Source organism: Oncorhynchus keta, unplaced genomic scaffold (genome assembly GCF_023373465.1).
Source record: "Oncorhynchus keta strain PuntledgeMale-10-30-2019 unplaced genomic scaffold, Oket_V2 Un_contig_4917_pilon_pilon, whole genome shotgun sequence".
Taxonomy (NCBI): domain Eukaryota; kingdom Metazoa; phylum Chordata; class Actinopteri; order Salmoniformes; family Salmonidae; genus Oncorhynchus; species Oncorhynchus keta.
The window spans coordinates 326918-342292 of NW_026288028.1; the positions used below are offsets into that span (position 1 = coordinate 326918).

General features: G+C 42.8%; 2 protein-coding genes across 4 annotated transcripts in view; one reads left to right on the forward strand and one right to left on the reverse strand.

Moving 5' to 3' along the window:
• Positions 1 to 1787: 1787 nt before the first annotated feature.
• Positions 1788 to 11241, reverse strand: LOC118378771 (protein C1orf43-like). 3 transcript variants are annotated; one of them, XM_052509688.1, is made up of 7 exons: positions 10963 to 11241; positions 7460 to 7561; positions 7265 to 7364; positions 7110 to 7163; positions 6456 to 6622; positions 3514 to 3572; positions 1788 to 3434 (listed from the first exon to the last, which is right to left on the reverse strand). In XM_052509688.1, the coding sequence occupies exons 1-7, from the start codon at positions 11023 to 11025 to the stop codon at positions 3206 to 3208; spliced, it is 774 nt and encodes a 257-aa protein (XP_052365648.1). In that variant the 5' UTR covers positions 11026 to 11241; the 3' UTR covers positions 1788 to 3205. The 3 variants fall into 3 exon arrangements, with proteins under 3 accessions (XP_052365648.1, XP_035621646.1, XP_052365649.1); XM_035765753.2 differs by having other exon boundaries at positions 1788 to 3416; positions 10963 to 11236; XM_052509689.1 differs by lacking the exon at positions 10963 to 11241 and adding an exon at positions 9712 to 9868.
• Positions 11242 to 12533: 1292 nt separating this feature from the next.
• LOC127925016 (uncharacterized) overlaps positions 12534 to 15375 on the forward strand; it is a 51418-nt gene continuing 48576 nt past the window's right edge. Inside the window, exons 1-2 of the mRNA XM_052509691.1 lie at positions 12534 to 12723; positions 14768 to 14825. The gene's annotated coding sequence lies outside the window, so the exon portion shown is untranslated. The remainder of the gene's footprint in view (positions 12724 to 14767; positions 14826 to 15375) is intronic.

Consider the following 15375-nt stretch of genomic DNA (forward strand, 5'->3'; position numbering starts at 1 on the left):
TAGCTTATGCAAAGTGCAGTACTGTAGCTTATGCAAAGTGCAGTACTGTAGCTTATGCAAAGTGCACTACTGTAGTTTATGCATAGTGCACTACTGTAGTTTGTGTATAGTGCAGTACTGTAGTTTGTGTATAGTGTACTACTGTAGTTTATGCATAGTGCAGTACTGTAGTTTATGCATAGTGCAGTACTGTAGTTTGTGTATAGTGTACTACTGTAGTTTGTGCATAGTGAATGTCTGCCCCCTGTTGGTGAGTCAAATGATAGACCAAGTGCTGGGAGAAAAGGCACATGAAGCCATAACACTTGGGCATGTTCCCCTTTTACAGTTGAAGGCTATTAAAGAAATGAGCAACGTATAATGTTCTTGGGGGAGAAATGTAACCTACACCACTAGAATTGAGTTGTATCTCAAATGTCCATGAAAACAATGTGATAAGACATCACCATCAGTCAATAATCTCTCTGGTCCAGTGGTACCACTTTAATGGAATGGCAGCTGCAGTATGTATTACAATGCACAGAGGATAGATCAGGGGAGTCCATTAAAACATAACGCAGCCTGTTCAGCACTATTATCAGGTCATAGTAATGGCTGGGATGGAATGGTATTAAACAAATCAAACACCTGATTTTTCGTGTTAGTTACCGTTCAGTTCTATCCATTATTGAGGCGTCCTCTCCTCACCAGCCTCCTCTGGTCCCAATCATACACACAACTCATTAGATTCAAACACACTTCTGAAGCTGTTCACATTTGATTGGAGGAACATTGCTACAATCATCCATACATCTCTAGCCTGGTCCCACATCTGTAGGTGCTTTAGATAACTCCACTGACGATTCATATGAGCCTGAGTACCATACCAGTCTGTTTCTGCTGTAAGAGAGAGGGGATTGGTTAAAGCAGAAACTGACTGGAACCCAGGCTTTATAGCCAACTCACACCTCATTAAGAATGGATCAGACTGGAACCCAGGCTATATAGCCAACTCACAATTCATTATGAATATATCAGACTGGAACCCAGGCTATATAGCCAACTCACAATTCATTATGAATATATCAGACTGGACCCCAGGCTACATAGCCAACTCACACCTCATTATGAATAGATCAGACTGGAACCCAGGCTTTATAGCCAACTCACACCTCATTACGAATATATCAGACTGGAACCCAGGCTATATAGCCAACTCACAATTTATTATGAATATATCAGACTGGAACCCAGGCTACATAGCCAACTCACACCTCATTATGAATAGATCAGACTGGAACCCAGGCTATATAGCCAACTCACAATTTATTATGAATAGATCAGACTGGAACCCAGGCTATATAGCCAACTCACAATTTATTATGAATATATCAGACTGGAACCCAGGCTATATAGCCAACTCACAATTTATTATGAATATATCAGACTGGAACCCAAACTCACACCTCATTATGAATAGATCAGACTGGAACCCAGGCTATATAGCCAACTCACAATTTATTATGAATAGATCAGACTGGAACCCAGGCTATATAGCCAACTCACAATTTATTATGAATATATCAGACTGGAACCCAGGCTATATAGCCAACTCACACCTCATTATGAATATATCGGACTGGAACCCAGGCTATATAGCCAACTCACACCTCATTATGAATATATCGGACTGGAACCCAGGCTTTATAGCCAACTCATTAAGAATATATTACGGTTTTAGTATTCAACCATGCATACATACTAATTTAATAATTGAATTGTATTAAAATCATCCATTCAAGAAAAAGGACACTTAACATGAATGCTTTATTCTAAATAATTATCTTTAAAAATGGAATACAAAAAAATATTTCAGCAACAAGAAAACATTGTAGACTCTAAAAAGTATATTTTATGCAGCAAATAGACAACCGTCAGACTGTGTAACATGTTCATTTCCTTGTAACTCTAGCCCTAAACCAGAGCAATATATATGTAAATACATGGCTCTGCCCTAAACAAGTGCTGGCAACAGGACAATAATACTGGAAATGTCTAGCAGTAATACTGGAATAATCCATAGTTCTTCTGTCCTGTTCCAGCTCAACAGTAACTAACTGGATTCTACTAATCAGCTTGATTGGAGGTGTGTTAGTGCTAGGCAGGAACAAAAGCCTGCACGGCCTGTACTGTAGCTCTCCAGGGCCATTGTGAGGAATGCTGGTCTGCTATAACGTTAGTCCATCAATAGCTTAGTTAGCACTGAACACATTATAAACAAGTCTTACTCTAACACTGTGCATTAACGCAGCGTTTCCCAAACTCAGTCCTGGGGACCCCAAGAGATGTACATTTCAGGTTCTGCTCTAGGACGACACAGCTCATTCAAATAATCAAAGCTTGATGATTAGTTGATTATTTGAGTCAGTTGTAGTGCTAGGGCAAAACCCAAAACGTGCACCACTTCGGGTCCCCAGGACCAAGTTTGGGAAACACTGCATTAATGCATTCTGCATAGAAACTGCATGTAGCTTGTCTGGTCTCTTTTGCATGGCCCTACATGATGATCTACCTGCAAAGTCTGTGCAAAAGTTCACAACGATGTTTAAGGTCAGCTTAAATCTAGTGCCCTATTTATTATGTGAGATGCATGATAGATAGTAGGCAGTGTTTTTCCTCAGGACTAGTAAGGCAGCGTAATGTTACTGTCATTCCTATACTGCTGTGCTCCAGTCTTCCCAACTGTACCAAGTACCAACCCTACCAAGTCTCTTCTCTCTCTGCTGGCACTAACAAGCCTCTCACTAAACTAAATCACCAACCTCTTCTTTTACCACAGACCCCAGTATGTCACCTCCAGGAGCTCTACTTATCACTACCTTCATTTCCGTTTTATTCAACCTTTATTTAACTAGGCAAGTCAGTTAAGAACAAATTCTTACTTACAATGACGGTCTAGGAACAGTGGGTTAACTGCCTGTTCAGGGGCAGAACGACAGATTTTTTCTTTTCACTAGGCCATCTACTTTGGAAATAGAGAAGGAAAAGTGAGTCCAGTACTCGCAACAAAACAGATTTAAAGTAGTAGCAGAGAAGTTGTTGTAGTTTTCAGGTTGTTTTCTAGGGAGTTGTAAGTTCTCAGGGTTGTAGGGAGTTGCAGTTGTCAGAGGCAGCAAGTTGTCGGGAATTGTAGTTTCTCGTGTTATGCCATAGGAGATTGTAGTTCTCAGAATGTGCTTTCCAAGGTGTTGTACTTGTCTTTAAAGTTCTTGAGTTCCAGGAAGTGTTTTGGTCGTTTGGTGCGTTGCCCAGCTGACGGCAGGTATGTGACCTGGGAGGGGGGAGAGGGGGGGGTGGGCTCTGGGGTACTGGTCAAGTCTTTAGCTGCTAACTGGTGATGCTGGTCCAGACTGGTGGAACTGGAGTGGCTCTTCACACTGGGGAGAGAAGAATAACTACTCGTGTCAAACTTGAAAAACCTTCATTAAAACACATGAGTAGTGCTTAGATAAATGGCAGTGTGTCTATACTCACACAGAGGACAGTTCGCTCAGGGCTTCCTTGTATTTGACAAACTCTGCTTCTCCAAACACCTTCAGACACAGAGAGACAGACAGGAATCACGCACTATAGGCTAGAGGTCGACCGATTAATTGGAATGGGTGATTAATTAGGGCCGATTTCAAGTTTTCATAACAATCGGTAACAAATCGGTAATCATGGCCGATTACATTGCACTCCACGAGGAGACTGCGTGGCAGGCTGACTACCTGTTATGCGAGTGCAGCAAGGAGCCAAAGTAAGGTGCTAGCTAGTAAGGTGCTAGCTAGCATTAAACCTATCTTATAAAAAAACATCAATCTTAACACAATCACTAGTTAACTACACATGGTTGATATTACTAGTTCATCTAGCTTGTCCTGCGTTGCATATAATCGATGCGGTGCCTGTTAATTTATCATTGAATCACAGCCTACTTCGCCAATCGGGTGATTTAACAAGCGCGTTTGCAAAAAAAGACTATTTCTGTCGAACAAAGACAGCCAACTTCGCCATACGGGGGATGATTTAACAAAAGCGCAATCGTTGCACGAATGTAGCTATCCATAAACATCAATGCCTTTCTTAAAATCAATACACAGAAGTATATATTTTTTAAACTGCATATTTAGTTCAAAGAAATTCATGTTAGCAAGCAATATTAAACTAGGGAAATTGTGTCACTTGCATTCATTGCACACAGAGTCAGGGTACATGCAGCAGTTTGGGCCGCCTGGCTCGTTGAGAACTAATTTGCCAGACTTTACGTAATTATGAAGTAACATTGAAGGTTTCGACTTATGGATGCCACCCGTTAGATAAAATACGGAACGGTTCCGTATTTCACTGAAAGAATAACATTTACATTTAAGTCATTTAGCAGACGCTCTTATCCAGAGCGACTTACAAATTGGGTAAACATTTTGTTTTCAGTTTGGACCATATTAATGACCTACGGCTTGTATTTCTGTGTGTTATTATGTTATAATTAAGTCTATGATTTGATATAGCAGTCTGACTGAGCGATGGTAGGCACCAGCAGGCTCGCAAGCATTCATTCAAACAGCACTTTCGTGCGTTTGCCAGCAGCTCTTCGCTGTGCTTCAAGCATTGCGCTGTTTATGACTTCAAGCCTATCAACCCCCGAGATTAGGCTGGTGTAACCGATGTGAAATGGCTAGCTAGTTAGCGGGGTGCGCGCTAATAGCGTTTCAAACGTCACTCGCTCTGAGACTTGGAGTAGTTGTTCCCCTTGCTCTGCAAGGGCCGCGGCTTTTGTGAAGGGATGGGTAACGATGCTTCGAGGGTGGCTGTTGTCGATGTGTTCCTGGTTCGAGCCCAGGTATGGGCGATGTGACGACCCTCCCACTCTGTCTGCCCTATTCTCTCTTTGTTCTTGTTTCCTTATTAGGATGCCGGTGGGCGGAGTTGGGAGGGTCGTCAGCTACATAGGAAACACCTGGGCCAGGTGTCTCCCAGGATAAATAGACCTCTTCCACATTCATGGAAGAGACTCTCTCCATGCAGACACCTTTGTAGATTGTGTTGTGGTTCTTGGTGGCCTTTTGTTTGTTTGCTTTGGCACCTTTCATCACCCTGCATTATCACATTCATGCATGCAAAACACTCACTTACACTACTGATTACTGATTACACACACCATTGTATATTATACTTAGTTGCTTTAGTTAATAAATATATATTTTGTTACTCCTTATCTCCACGTTGTCTCCCTTTGTTACGGGCTTTGAGCCGGTTCGTGACAGCGAGGAGAGGGACGGAAGCTATACTGTTACAGTGGCAATACTAAAGTGCCTATGAGAACATCCAATATTCAAAGGTATATGAAATACAAATGGTATAGAGAGAAATAGTCATATAATAACTACAACCTAAAACGTCTTACCTGGGAATGTTGAAGACTCATGTTAAAAGGAACCACCAGCTTTCATGTGCTCTCATGTTCTGAGCAAGGAACTTAAACGTTAGCTTTTTTACATGACACATATTGCACTTTTACTTTCTTCTCCAACACTTTGTTTTTGCCTTATTGAAACCAAATTGAACATAATATAATGCATCAATAAAATCAATTTACTTAGTTAAAATAAAAGTGTTGTTTTTGTTCATTCAGTAGTGTTGTAATTGTCGTTATTACAAATATATATATATATATAAAAATATCTGCCGATTAATCGGTATCTGCTTTTCTTTAGTCCTCCAATAAATCGGAGTTGAAAAATCATAATCGGTCGACCTCTAAGTCCTAACTCATTTTTACAGATGCATTATAAGATAAAAAATTACAATAACCGTGTCCATTTGCATGACAATTAATCATAACCCAAAATGCCTTTGTCATTACAACTCCAGTGTGTGTACAGTTCAGCTCATCACTTAGCACATCCCTCGCCCTAAGACAGACATCCAAAGCATGCCATTGAAAAAGCCCCCCGTCACTGTACATTAGTGCAGACGACCGTAACACGCGCACACAGTCACACACACGCACCTCCTAATGGCCAAGTAGTGGTGAATAAGTCTCAAAGCCAGCTACAAGTCAGGTCTTTCAGACAGAGGACAACAGCAAGCCAGAAAGCCAACACTTTGTTTTTGCATTTAAACCAAATTGAACATGTTTCATTATTTATTTGAGGCTAAATTGATTTGATTGATGTATTATATCAAGTTAAAATAAGTGTTCATTCAGTATTGTTGTAATTGTCATTATTACAAATTAATTAATTAATTAAAAATATTTAAAAATGACCGATTAATCGATATCGGCTTTTTTTGGGGCATCCAATAATCGGTATCGGCGTTGAAAAATCATAATCGGTCGACCTCTACTACAGACCACTCAGTACTGAGTGGCAGACACAATGTCATGTGGAGACACAGGCATGTTTCTCTCCCCCAGATAGAGACACACTGACCCCGGTGCCGTGGCGAGCGTTGTGGTAGCCCTCCAGCAGTGTGTCTATGAGGGAACTACGGCTGCTGCAGAACAGGGAATGGGAACTCCTCAGATCTAGAAGCCAGGCGCGGAATCTCCTCCCTGTCACAGCTGTGGGAGTCCCTCCCAACTCACTGAACGGAATATCTGACAGGAGATGAGAAGATGTTTTATGATCAAATTGGAGTTATGGATCTATAGGTCGAAGGCCACTGATTTATAAGGTAGTACAGTAGGTGAAGAGGATGTGCAGCATTATAAACTGGGTGGTTCGAGCCCTGCATGCTGATTGGCTGAAAGCCGTGGTATACCACAGGTATGACAAAATATGTATTTTTACTGTTCTAATTACATTGGTAACCAGTTTATAATAACAATAGGGCACCTCGGGGGTTTGTGGTATATGGCCAACATACCACAGCTAAGGGTTGTACTCCGCGTTGCGTCGTGCAGAAGAACAGCACTGAGTATACCATAGTTACTACATAATGCCCCAGCAGGGGTGCTGTTGGACTCGGATGATGACAGTGAGATGTACAGGCCAGGGTGAAACATTACATTTACATTTAAGTCATTTAGCAGACCCTCTTATCCAGAGCGACTTACAAATTGGAAACAGCAGGAGAAGACTTACCAGAGTCTCTTATGGCATCTAGTGCCCTCATTCTGTATAGGTAGTCATAGCAACCTGCAAAACACATACATAGATCATATTTTTTGAGTTTACAGAGGGTTACTGAAGCTGTAGATTGGGTAGAAAAGATATCTACATGATGTGTGTTCTCTCACCGCCACTCTGTAGTCTGTCGTCCTGTTCAGACAGCAGGCGTGGCTCAAAGCGGATCTCCTGAACCTTGGACAGACCAGAGTCTATCTCCTGTCTCAGCTCCTAAAGGACACAGGAAGTAGAGAAAATTAACAAGTGTATAGAAAAGTTACGTTAAAAATAAAAAATAAGTCAGACTGAGTGTGTGTGTGTCTTACCTTTGGAGCGTTGTGGCCCAGGGGTACATGTGGTCCTCTACGAGACTTCATGGCAAAGCGCATTATCTGCCTCTTCACAAAGATGAACAGCAGCACAAACACCTGGAGACACAGACCTCTGTACATTAGAGACATCAACCTATCCAGAGGAGTATGTCCTAGAAGAGACATCAACCTATCCAGAGGAGTATGTCCTAGAAGAGACATCAACCTATCCAGAGGAGTATGTCCTAGAAGAGACATCAACCTATCCAGAGGAGTATGTCCTAGAAGAGACATCAACCTATCCAGAGGAGTATGTCCTAGAAGAGACATCAACCTATCCAGAGGAGTATGTCCTAGAAGAGACATCAACCTATCCAGAGGAGTATGTCCTAGAAGAGACATCAACCTATCCAGAGGAGTATGTCCTAGAAGAGACATCAACCTATCCAGAGGAGTATGTCCTAGAAGAGACATCAACCTATCCAGAGGAGTATGTCCTAGAAGAGACATCAACCTATCCAGAGGAGTATGTTCTAGAAGAGACATCAACCTATCCAGAGGAGTATGTCCTAGAAGAGACATCAACCTATCCAGAGGAGTATGTCCTGGAAGAGACATCAACCTATCCAGAGGAGTATGTCCTAGAAGAGACATCAACCTATCCAGAGGAGTATGTCCTAGAAGAGACATCAACCTATCCAGAGGAGTATGTCCTAGAAGAGACATCAACCTATCCAGAGGAGTATGTCCTAGAAGAGACATCAACCTATCCAGAGGAGTATGTCCTAGAAGAGACATCAACCTATCCAGAGGAGTATGTCCTGGAAGAGACATCAACCTATCCAGAGGAGTATGTCCTGGAAGAGACATCAACCTATCCAGAGGAGTATATCCTAGAAGAGACATCAACCTATCCAGAGGAGTATGTCCTAGAAGAGACATCAACCTATCCAGAGGAGTATGTCCTAGAAGAGACATCAACCTATCCAGAGGAGTATGTCCTAGAAGAGACATCAACCTATCCAGAGGAGTATGTCCTAGAAGAGACATCAACCTATCCAGAGGAGTATGTCCTAGAAGAGACATCAACCTATCCAGAGGAGTATGTCCTAGAAGAGACATCAACCTATCCAGAGGAGTATGTCCTAGAAGAGACATCAACCTATCCAGAGGAGTATGTCCTAGAAGAGACATCAACCTATCCAGAGGAGTATGTCCTAGAAGAGACATCAACCTATCCAGAGGAGTATGTCCTAGAAGAGACATCAACCTATCCAGAGGAGTATGTCCTAGAAGAGACATCAACCTATCCAGAGGAGTATGTCCTAGAAGGGGGTGACACAATATAGAATTTGACAAGGCAGGATATACACTGAACAAATTGAATAAATGCACTGAATAAATACGACATGTAAAATGTTGGTCCCATGTTCCATAAGCACAAAAATAATTGTGTACAAATTTGTTTACAACCCTGTTAGTGAGCATTTTTCCTTTGCCAATATAATCCATCCACCTGACGGGTGTGGCATATCAAGAAGCTGATTAAACAGCATGATCATTACAGTTGCACCTTGTGCTGGGGACAATAAAAGGCCACTCCAAAATGTGCCATTTTGTCACACAACACAATGCCACAGGTGTCAAGTTGAGGGAGCGTGAAATTGGCATGCTGACTGCAGGATTGTCCACCAGAGCTGTTGCCAGATAATGTAATGTTAATTTCTCTACCATGAGTCACTTCCAACGTCTTTTTGGCAGTAACTTCCACTTCCAATTTGGCAGTAAGTCCAACCGGCCTCACAACCGCAGACCACCTGGAAGGCGTTGTGTGGGCCAGCGGTTTGCTGATGTCAACGTTGTGAATAGACTGCCCCATGGTGGCAGTGGGGTTATGGTATGAGCAGGCATCCTTTTTTATTTATTTTATTTATTTAACCTTTATTTAACTAGGCAAGTCAATTAAGAACACATTCTTATTTACAATGACAGCCTAGGATCAGTGGGTTAACTGCTTTGTTCAGGTGCAGAACGACAGATTTTTACCTTGTCAGCTCGGAGATTAGATCTAGCAACCTTTCAGTTACTGTCCCAACGTTCTAACCACGGACAATGAACACAATCGCATTATATTGAATGCACAGCGATACCGTGATAAGATCCTGAGGCCCATTGGTGTGTCGTTCATCCACCACCATGACCTCATGTTTCAGCATGATAATGCACAGCACCATGTCCCAGTTCTTCCATGGCCTCTGCATACTCACCAGACATGTCACCATGTTTGGATGCTCTGGATCGATGTGTACGATAATGTCTTTCAGTTCCCGTCAATATACTGCAACTTCGTTCAGCCATTGAAGTGAAGTGGGACAACATTCCAAAGGCCACAATCAACAGTGTCGCTCTGCATGAGGCAAATGGTGGTCACATCAGATACTGACTGGTTTTCTGATCCACGCCACTACATATTTTAAAAGGTATTTGTGACCAACAGATGTATATCTGTATTCCAAGTCATGTGAAATCCATAGATTAGGCCCTATTGAATGTATTTAAATTGACCAATTTCCATATATGAACTGGAACTCAGTCAAATCTTTGAAATTGTTGCGTTTATATTTTTGTTCAGCATACACTGACACAGCTTGCATGTACTGTGACAGGGTGGAGGGGCCTCCATAAAGTCAACTACAGTAATCATATGATTTGTAACTGTCATCTTATTGGTCCCTTTGAATGATTGTTTTATGATTAGTTGCAGGTGATTACACAGTTGCACCATCTCTATCTAGAGAATGCACTTCCACTTGGGGGTATTCATTAGTCGGATTCCGTTGCAAAACGTTTTGAACCTAAAATCTCACGTAAACCCTGTCCACAATAGATACATTCTTAGTTCACCCAAATTACAAAATTACATTTTGGTGTCAATACCCTGTAAGCAACTTATGGTATGACAATGCGTTAGTTAAATTTCCCTGGCACTGTTTCCAAATGCATTTGTGACATAAATCCCATTTAGCATCTATAAGTGACTTTGATGAGCTTCAGAATCAATTTGAGATAGTTTCGGATGATGCGCAAAAAAATGCTAAAATCCTTCCCATGACTTGAATGGGGTTTGTGCCACAAATACTAAAAGGTTAGCATTTGGAAACAAAACCAAAGCAAGGGAAATAAAACCAAGGCGTGGATTGCTGTCATACCTTACAGGGTGAGGAAACCAACGTGTCATTTTGTAATTTGGGTGAATTATCCCTTTAATAAAAGCTAGCTATATTTTACTGTGTTGTGTGCTTTCCGTACAAGTGCCCAGTTCGTCTTCATTGCCTGCCATATAACCTGTTTATTGTTACACCTTGATTGACACTTCTGCTGTGTTGCCTGTCTCTATACTGTAGCTAGCAAGCTAATTCCATTACACAGGAGTCCTGAGAAACGCAACAGCTCGCTCGTTTTGTCAAGCATTCTTTATATTAAGGAAAAACACGAGAACACATTCATTTAAGACTTACCAGACTTCCGTAGGCCATAACAAGCACTACGTTGACGCTGGAGAGAGGAGAATCGGACCTCATGTTGAAAGTCTTCGTCAAATGCTAAACTAGCGTAGAATCAACAGAACTCACTCATAGTTCCTTTCAGAATGTACACGAGTGTAACATGAATTAATTATCAAATGTCGGTTAATCCATTGGAAAATCTGTAACAACGAAGCGTTGACACTTCCCTGTTGTTGATATCGTTTGTTGACATCCGGGATTGTCACGTGATCTATTCCCTGCCTTCTGGTTTCGATGACGTGGCCGTAGCCTACAAAGGTCCTTCACCGCCACCTGCTGTTCGACACCCCACGAAACACAGGCGCTCCTCTCCAATGAGTGAGTAGCAACCTCTATAGTGGTCTCCATTCTCTACGAACCAGTTAGTCGGTGAGAAACAATAACAGTATTACAATCTTCTCATGTGCCATGAACTGTTTAATGTTATTTGCAACTGCTAATTTGATAGGCCTGTAGTAAGCCTAATATTGCCTTTGTAAAGGGGTTATGGTTATCTTATCCTCTGAAGCCTACGGGAAATACTAGGAATCTGTCAGTTCTCTATGAAGGCAATGTGACTTGGTTGATGATTTACGATCCTATTTGTCCCAATAAACAGAGAAGCCATTCTTCTGGAGGAGACTGTGGTGGGAGGCTGAAAATATGTCTGGAGTTGCAGATGTGAACATTGGGATCTTTCCCTCACATAGCCAGTCCAGCGCTACTCTGTCCAGCAAAGATCTTCATTTACATTTTATATAGCACTAATAAAGCTGTACATGGGTGGAAACAGAAACTCTCCTTGTCCATTAACAATGTTTAGCACCCATCTTATTTCTCTGACTACAGTGTTTCCCCTATTGATTATTGCTTGGCTGGGTGGGAAATCTCTCAAAGCAAAACCCTGAGCCTCTGACACCAAAACATTCCATTACAGCTAATGCTTTAGGGAAGTGGTCAACAGAGATGGTGCCTAGCCTATACAATGGTCTATACAAACATTGAACTGTCAAGCAAGCAAACCATTTATCTGAATTGGCATCTCCTGAAACTGAACTGTTTCTGCGTAAACATGATATTTTTCTCTTTTTTGTTTTTCTGTGATATATAGGTGACAAGTACGTTTGCCTATGTGTTGTCATTGCATGGACTTTGGTCATTCATGATATAGATATAGGCTAATGTCACCATTCCATAGTCCATGATATCTTGGGGAGACTTTGAGATTGGCTATTTTGGCTGATACTGTATCTGCACACAGCCACGAGCCATCTGTCTGTACACTGTGACAGTCTAGTCATCTATAACCCAAACCACTACCCTGCTTCTGTTATGCTACTGGCTGACTGCCCCTGGCTGACTGCTACTGGCTGACTGCTACTGGCTGACTGCTACTGGCTGACTGCTGACTGGCTGACTGCCCCTGGCTGACTGCTCTTGGCTGACTGCTACTGGCTGACTGCCACTGGATGACTGCTACTGGCTGACTGTCTGCTACTGGCTGACTGCCCCTGGCTGACTGCTACTGGCTGACTGCCCCTGACTGACTGCTACTGGCTAACTGCTACTGGCTGACTGTCTGCTATTGGCTGACTGCCCCTGGCTGACTGCTACTGGCTGACTGCCCCTGACTGACTGCTACTGGCTAACTGCTACTGGCTGACTGTCTGCTACTGGTGGATTTAAGCGGTGATGGCTGTAACTTGTTGCTTCACTAGAGATGCACAAACACATGTAAGTATTGTACCTTTCTTATTACAGATTATACAGAAATGTTACAATGTTTTATGTCACATGATCCGTCCCGTGAAATGCTTACCTTCAAGCCCTTAACCAACAATTCAGATTTTTAAGTAAGCAAGAACATATTTGCTATATATATATATATATATATATATATATCATTTTTTTAAAAGTAGCACAATAAAATAACAACAACGAGGCTATATACAGGGGGTGCCAGTACAGAGTCAATGTGCGAGGGTACAGGTTAGTCGAGGTAATTGAGGAAACATGTACATGTAGGTAGGAGTAAAGTGACTATGCATAGATACTAACAGCAAGCAGCAGCAGCCTAAAAAAGGGGGTCAATGAAAATAGTCTGAGTAGCCATTTGATTTACTGTTTAGCAGTCTCATGGCTTGGAGATAGAAGCTGTTATTAAGGAGACTTTTGGACTTTGACGCTTCAGTACCACTTGCCATGCGGTAGCAGAGAGAACAGTCTATGACTTCGGTGGTTAGAGTCTTTGACAATTTTTAGGGCCTTCCTCCTACACCGCCTGGTATATTTTTTTATTTAACTAGGCAAGAACAAATTCTCATTTTACTATGATGGCCTACCCCGGCCAATCCCTCCCCTAATCTAATAGTGCGCCCTATGGGACTCCCGATCACAGCCAGTTGTGATATAGCCCGGGATCGAACCAGGGTCTGTAGTGACACCTCTAACACTGAGATGCAGTGCCTTAGACTGCTAGATGGCAGAAAGATTAGCCACAGTGATGTACTGGGCCGTAGGCACTACCCTCTGTAGAGCCTTGCGGTTGGATGCCGAGCAGTTGCCATACCAAGCGATGATGCAACTAGTCAGGATGCTCTCGATGGTGCAGTTGTAGAACTTTTTGAGGATCTGATGACTCATGCCAAATCTTATGTCTCCTGAATATATGAGTGAGTTAGTGAGCGAGCCGGTGACTGAGTAAGACAATGACTGAGTGAGTGAATGAGTGACTGAGCGAGACAGTGACTGAGCGAGACAGTGACTGAGCGAGACAGTGACTGAGTGACTGAGCGAGACAGTGACTGAGTGACTGAGTGACTGAGCAAGACAGTGACTGAGCGAGACAGTGACTGAGCGAGACAGTGACTGAGCGAGACAGTGACTGAGCGAGACAGTGACTGAGTGACTGAGCGAGACAGTGACTGAGCGAGACAGTGACTGAGCGAGACAGTGACTGAGCGAGACAGTGACTGAGCGAGACAGTGACTGAGCGAGACAATGACTGAGTGAGTGAATGAGTGACTGAGCAAGACAGTGACTGAGCGAGACAGTGACTGAGCGAGACAGTGACTGAGTGACTGAGCGAGACAGTGACTGAGCGAGACAGTGACTGAGTGACTGAGTGACTGAGCAAGACAGTGACTGAGCGAGACAGTGACTGAGCGAGACAGTGACTGAGCGAGACAGTGACTGAGCGAGACAGTGACTGAGTGACTGAGCGAGACAGTGACTGAGCGAGACAGTGACTGAGCGAGACAGTGACTGAGCGAGACAGTGACTGAGCGAGACAGTGACTGAGCGAGACAGTGACTGAGCGAGACAATGACTGAGTGAGTGAATGAGTGACTGAGCAAGACAGTGACTGAGCGAGACAGTGACTGAGCGAGACAGTGACTGAGCGAGACAGTGACTGAGCGAGACAGTAACAGATTGAGTGAATGTCTGCTCGCCCGCCTGCCTCTGTTTGTGTCTGTTTATATTCCCATGCAGTATAAACCAGTGTGGTTGTTTAGCTGCCCTCTCAGACCACATTCTGCTACTGAGAATAAACCATGCTGCCTTCACAGCCTTGGCAGTCTGAAACATCTAGAGGAAACAGAGGAATACTGCTAACGAGACAGTGGTCATGAAGGAGGAATACTGCTAACGAGACAGTGGTCATAAAGGAAAGGAGACAAGGAAAGGATGCTGTTAGGGACACAGCACACTGTATATGTAAATGAAGGTGTGATACTGATGTCTCTACCAGTGGTGTGATGCTTCTTTGTTCCCTCAGGAAGGAAGTCTCTCAGCTCACGCTTCAGACGACAGAGCGGAACTGCTACAAGTCTGAGGTAAATGTTTTTTAACCCTAATTTTAAAGTCATTTTCAACCTTTTCATATATTTCTTATAATGCAGATATTGTCCTGTCTAGATCTAACCTGTTTGAGGGCATCAACATGACACTGAACACACTGACAGACATATAATCAATATGTGGGAGTACCTTTAGACCTATTGACCTGTGCTATTGATAAGTTGATGTTATTTATCTCAGTCAGAGCCCTGAACTGGCCAACCCTCACATTGCCCCAAGACTCTCTCTGTCTTACCTATCTTTTAGACATCTCCAAAAAGTAACTCCCCTGGGGAAAAGCAGTGTTGAAAGTATAGGCTCATATGAGCTGTGTGGAGGTCTCCAAATGCAAGCCTTTGTTGATTCCCCATTACACAGGTAACCCGACTCAGCTTGGTCTCCGCTCATGTAATCTAACATTCTCACTCTGTACAGTTAGTTATACATCCCAATGTTGCTTCACCTGGAAAGGTTACCTAGGGTGGGCTGAGAAGGATAATAAGGCTCTCTCTTGCTCTCTCCCTTTCCCTCTTTCTCTCTTTTCTT

Coding starts and splice junctions, on each gene's coding strand:
- LOC118378771 (XM_052509688.1), bottom strand. CDS start 11,025: ATGAGGTCCGATTCTCCTCTCTCCAGCGTCAACGTAGTGCTTGTTATG. Junction 7,365..7,459: donor TGGGCCACAACGCTCCAAAG/GTAAGACACACA, acceptor TGTGTCCTTTAG/GAGCTGAGACAGGAGATAGA. Junction 3,435..3,513: donor CTGAGCGAACTGTCCTCTGT/GTGAGTATAGAC, acceptor TGACACGAGTAG/TTATTCTTCTCTCCCCAGTG.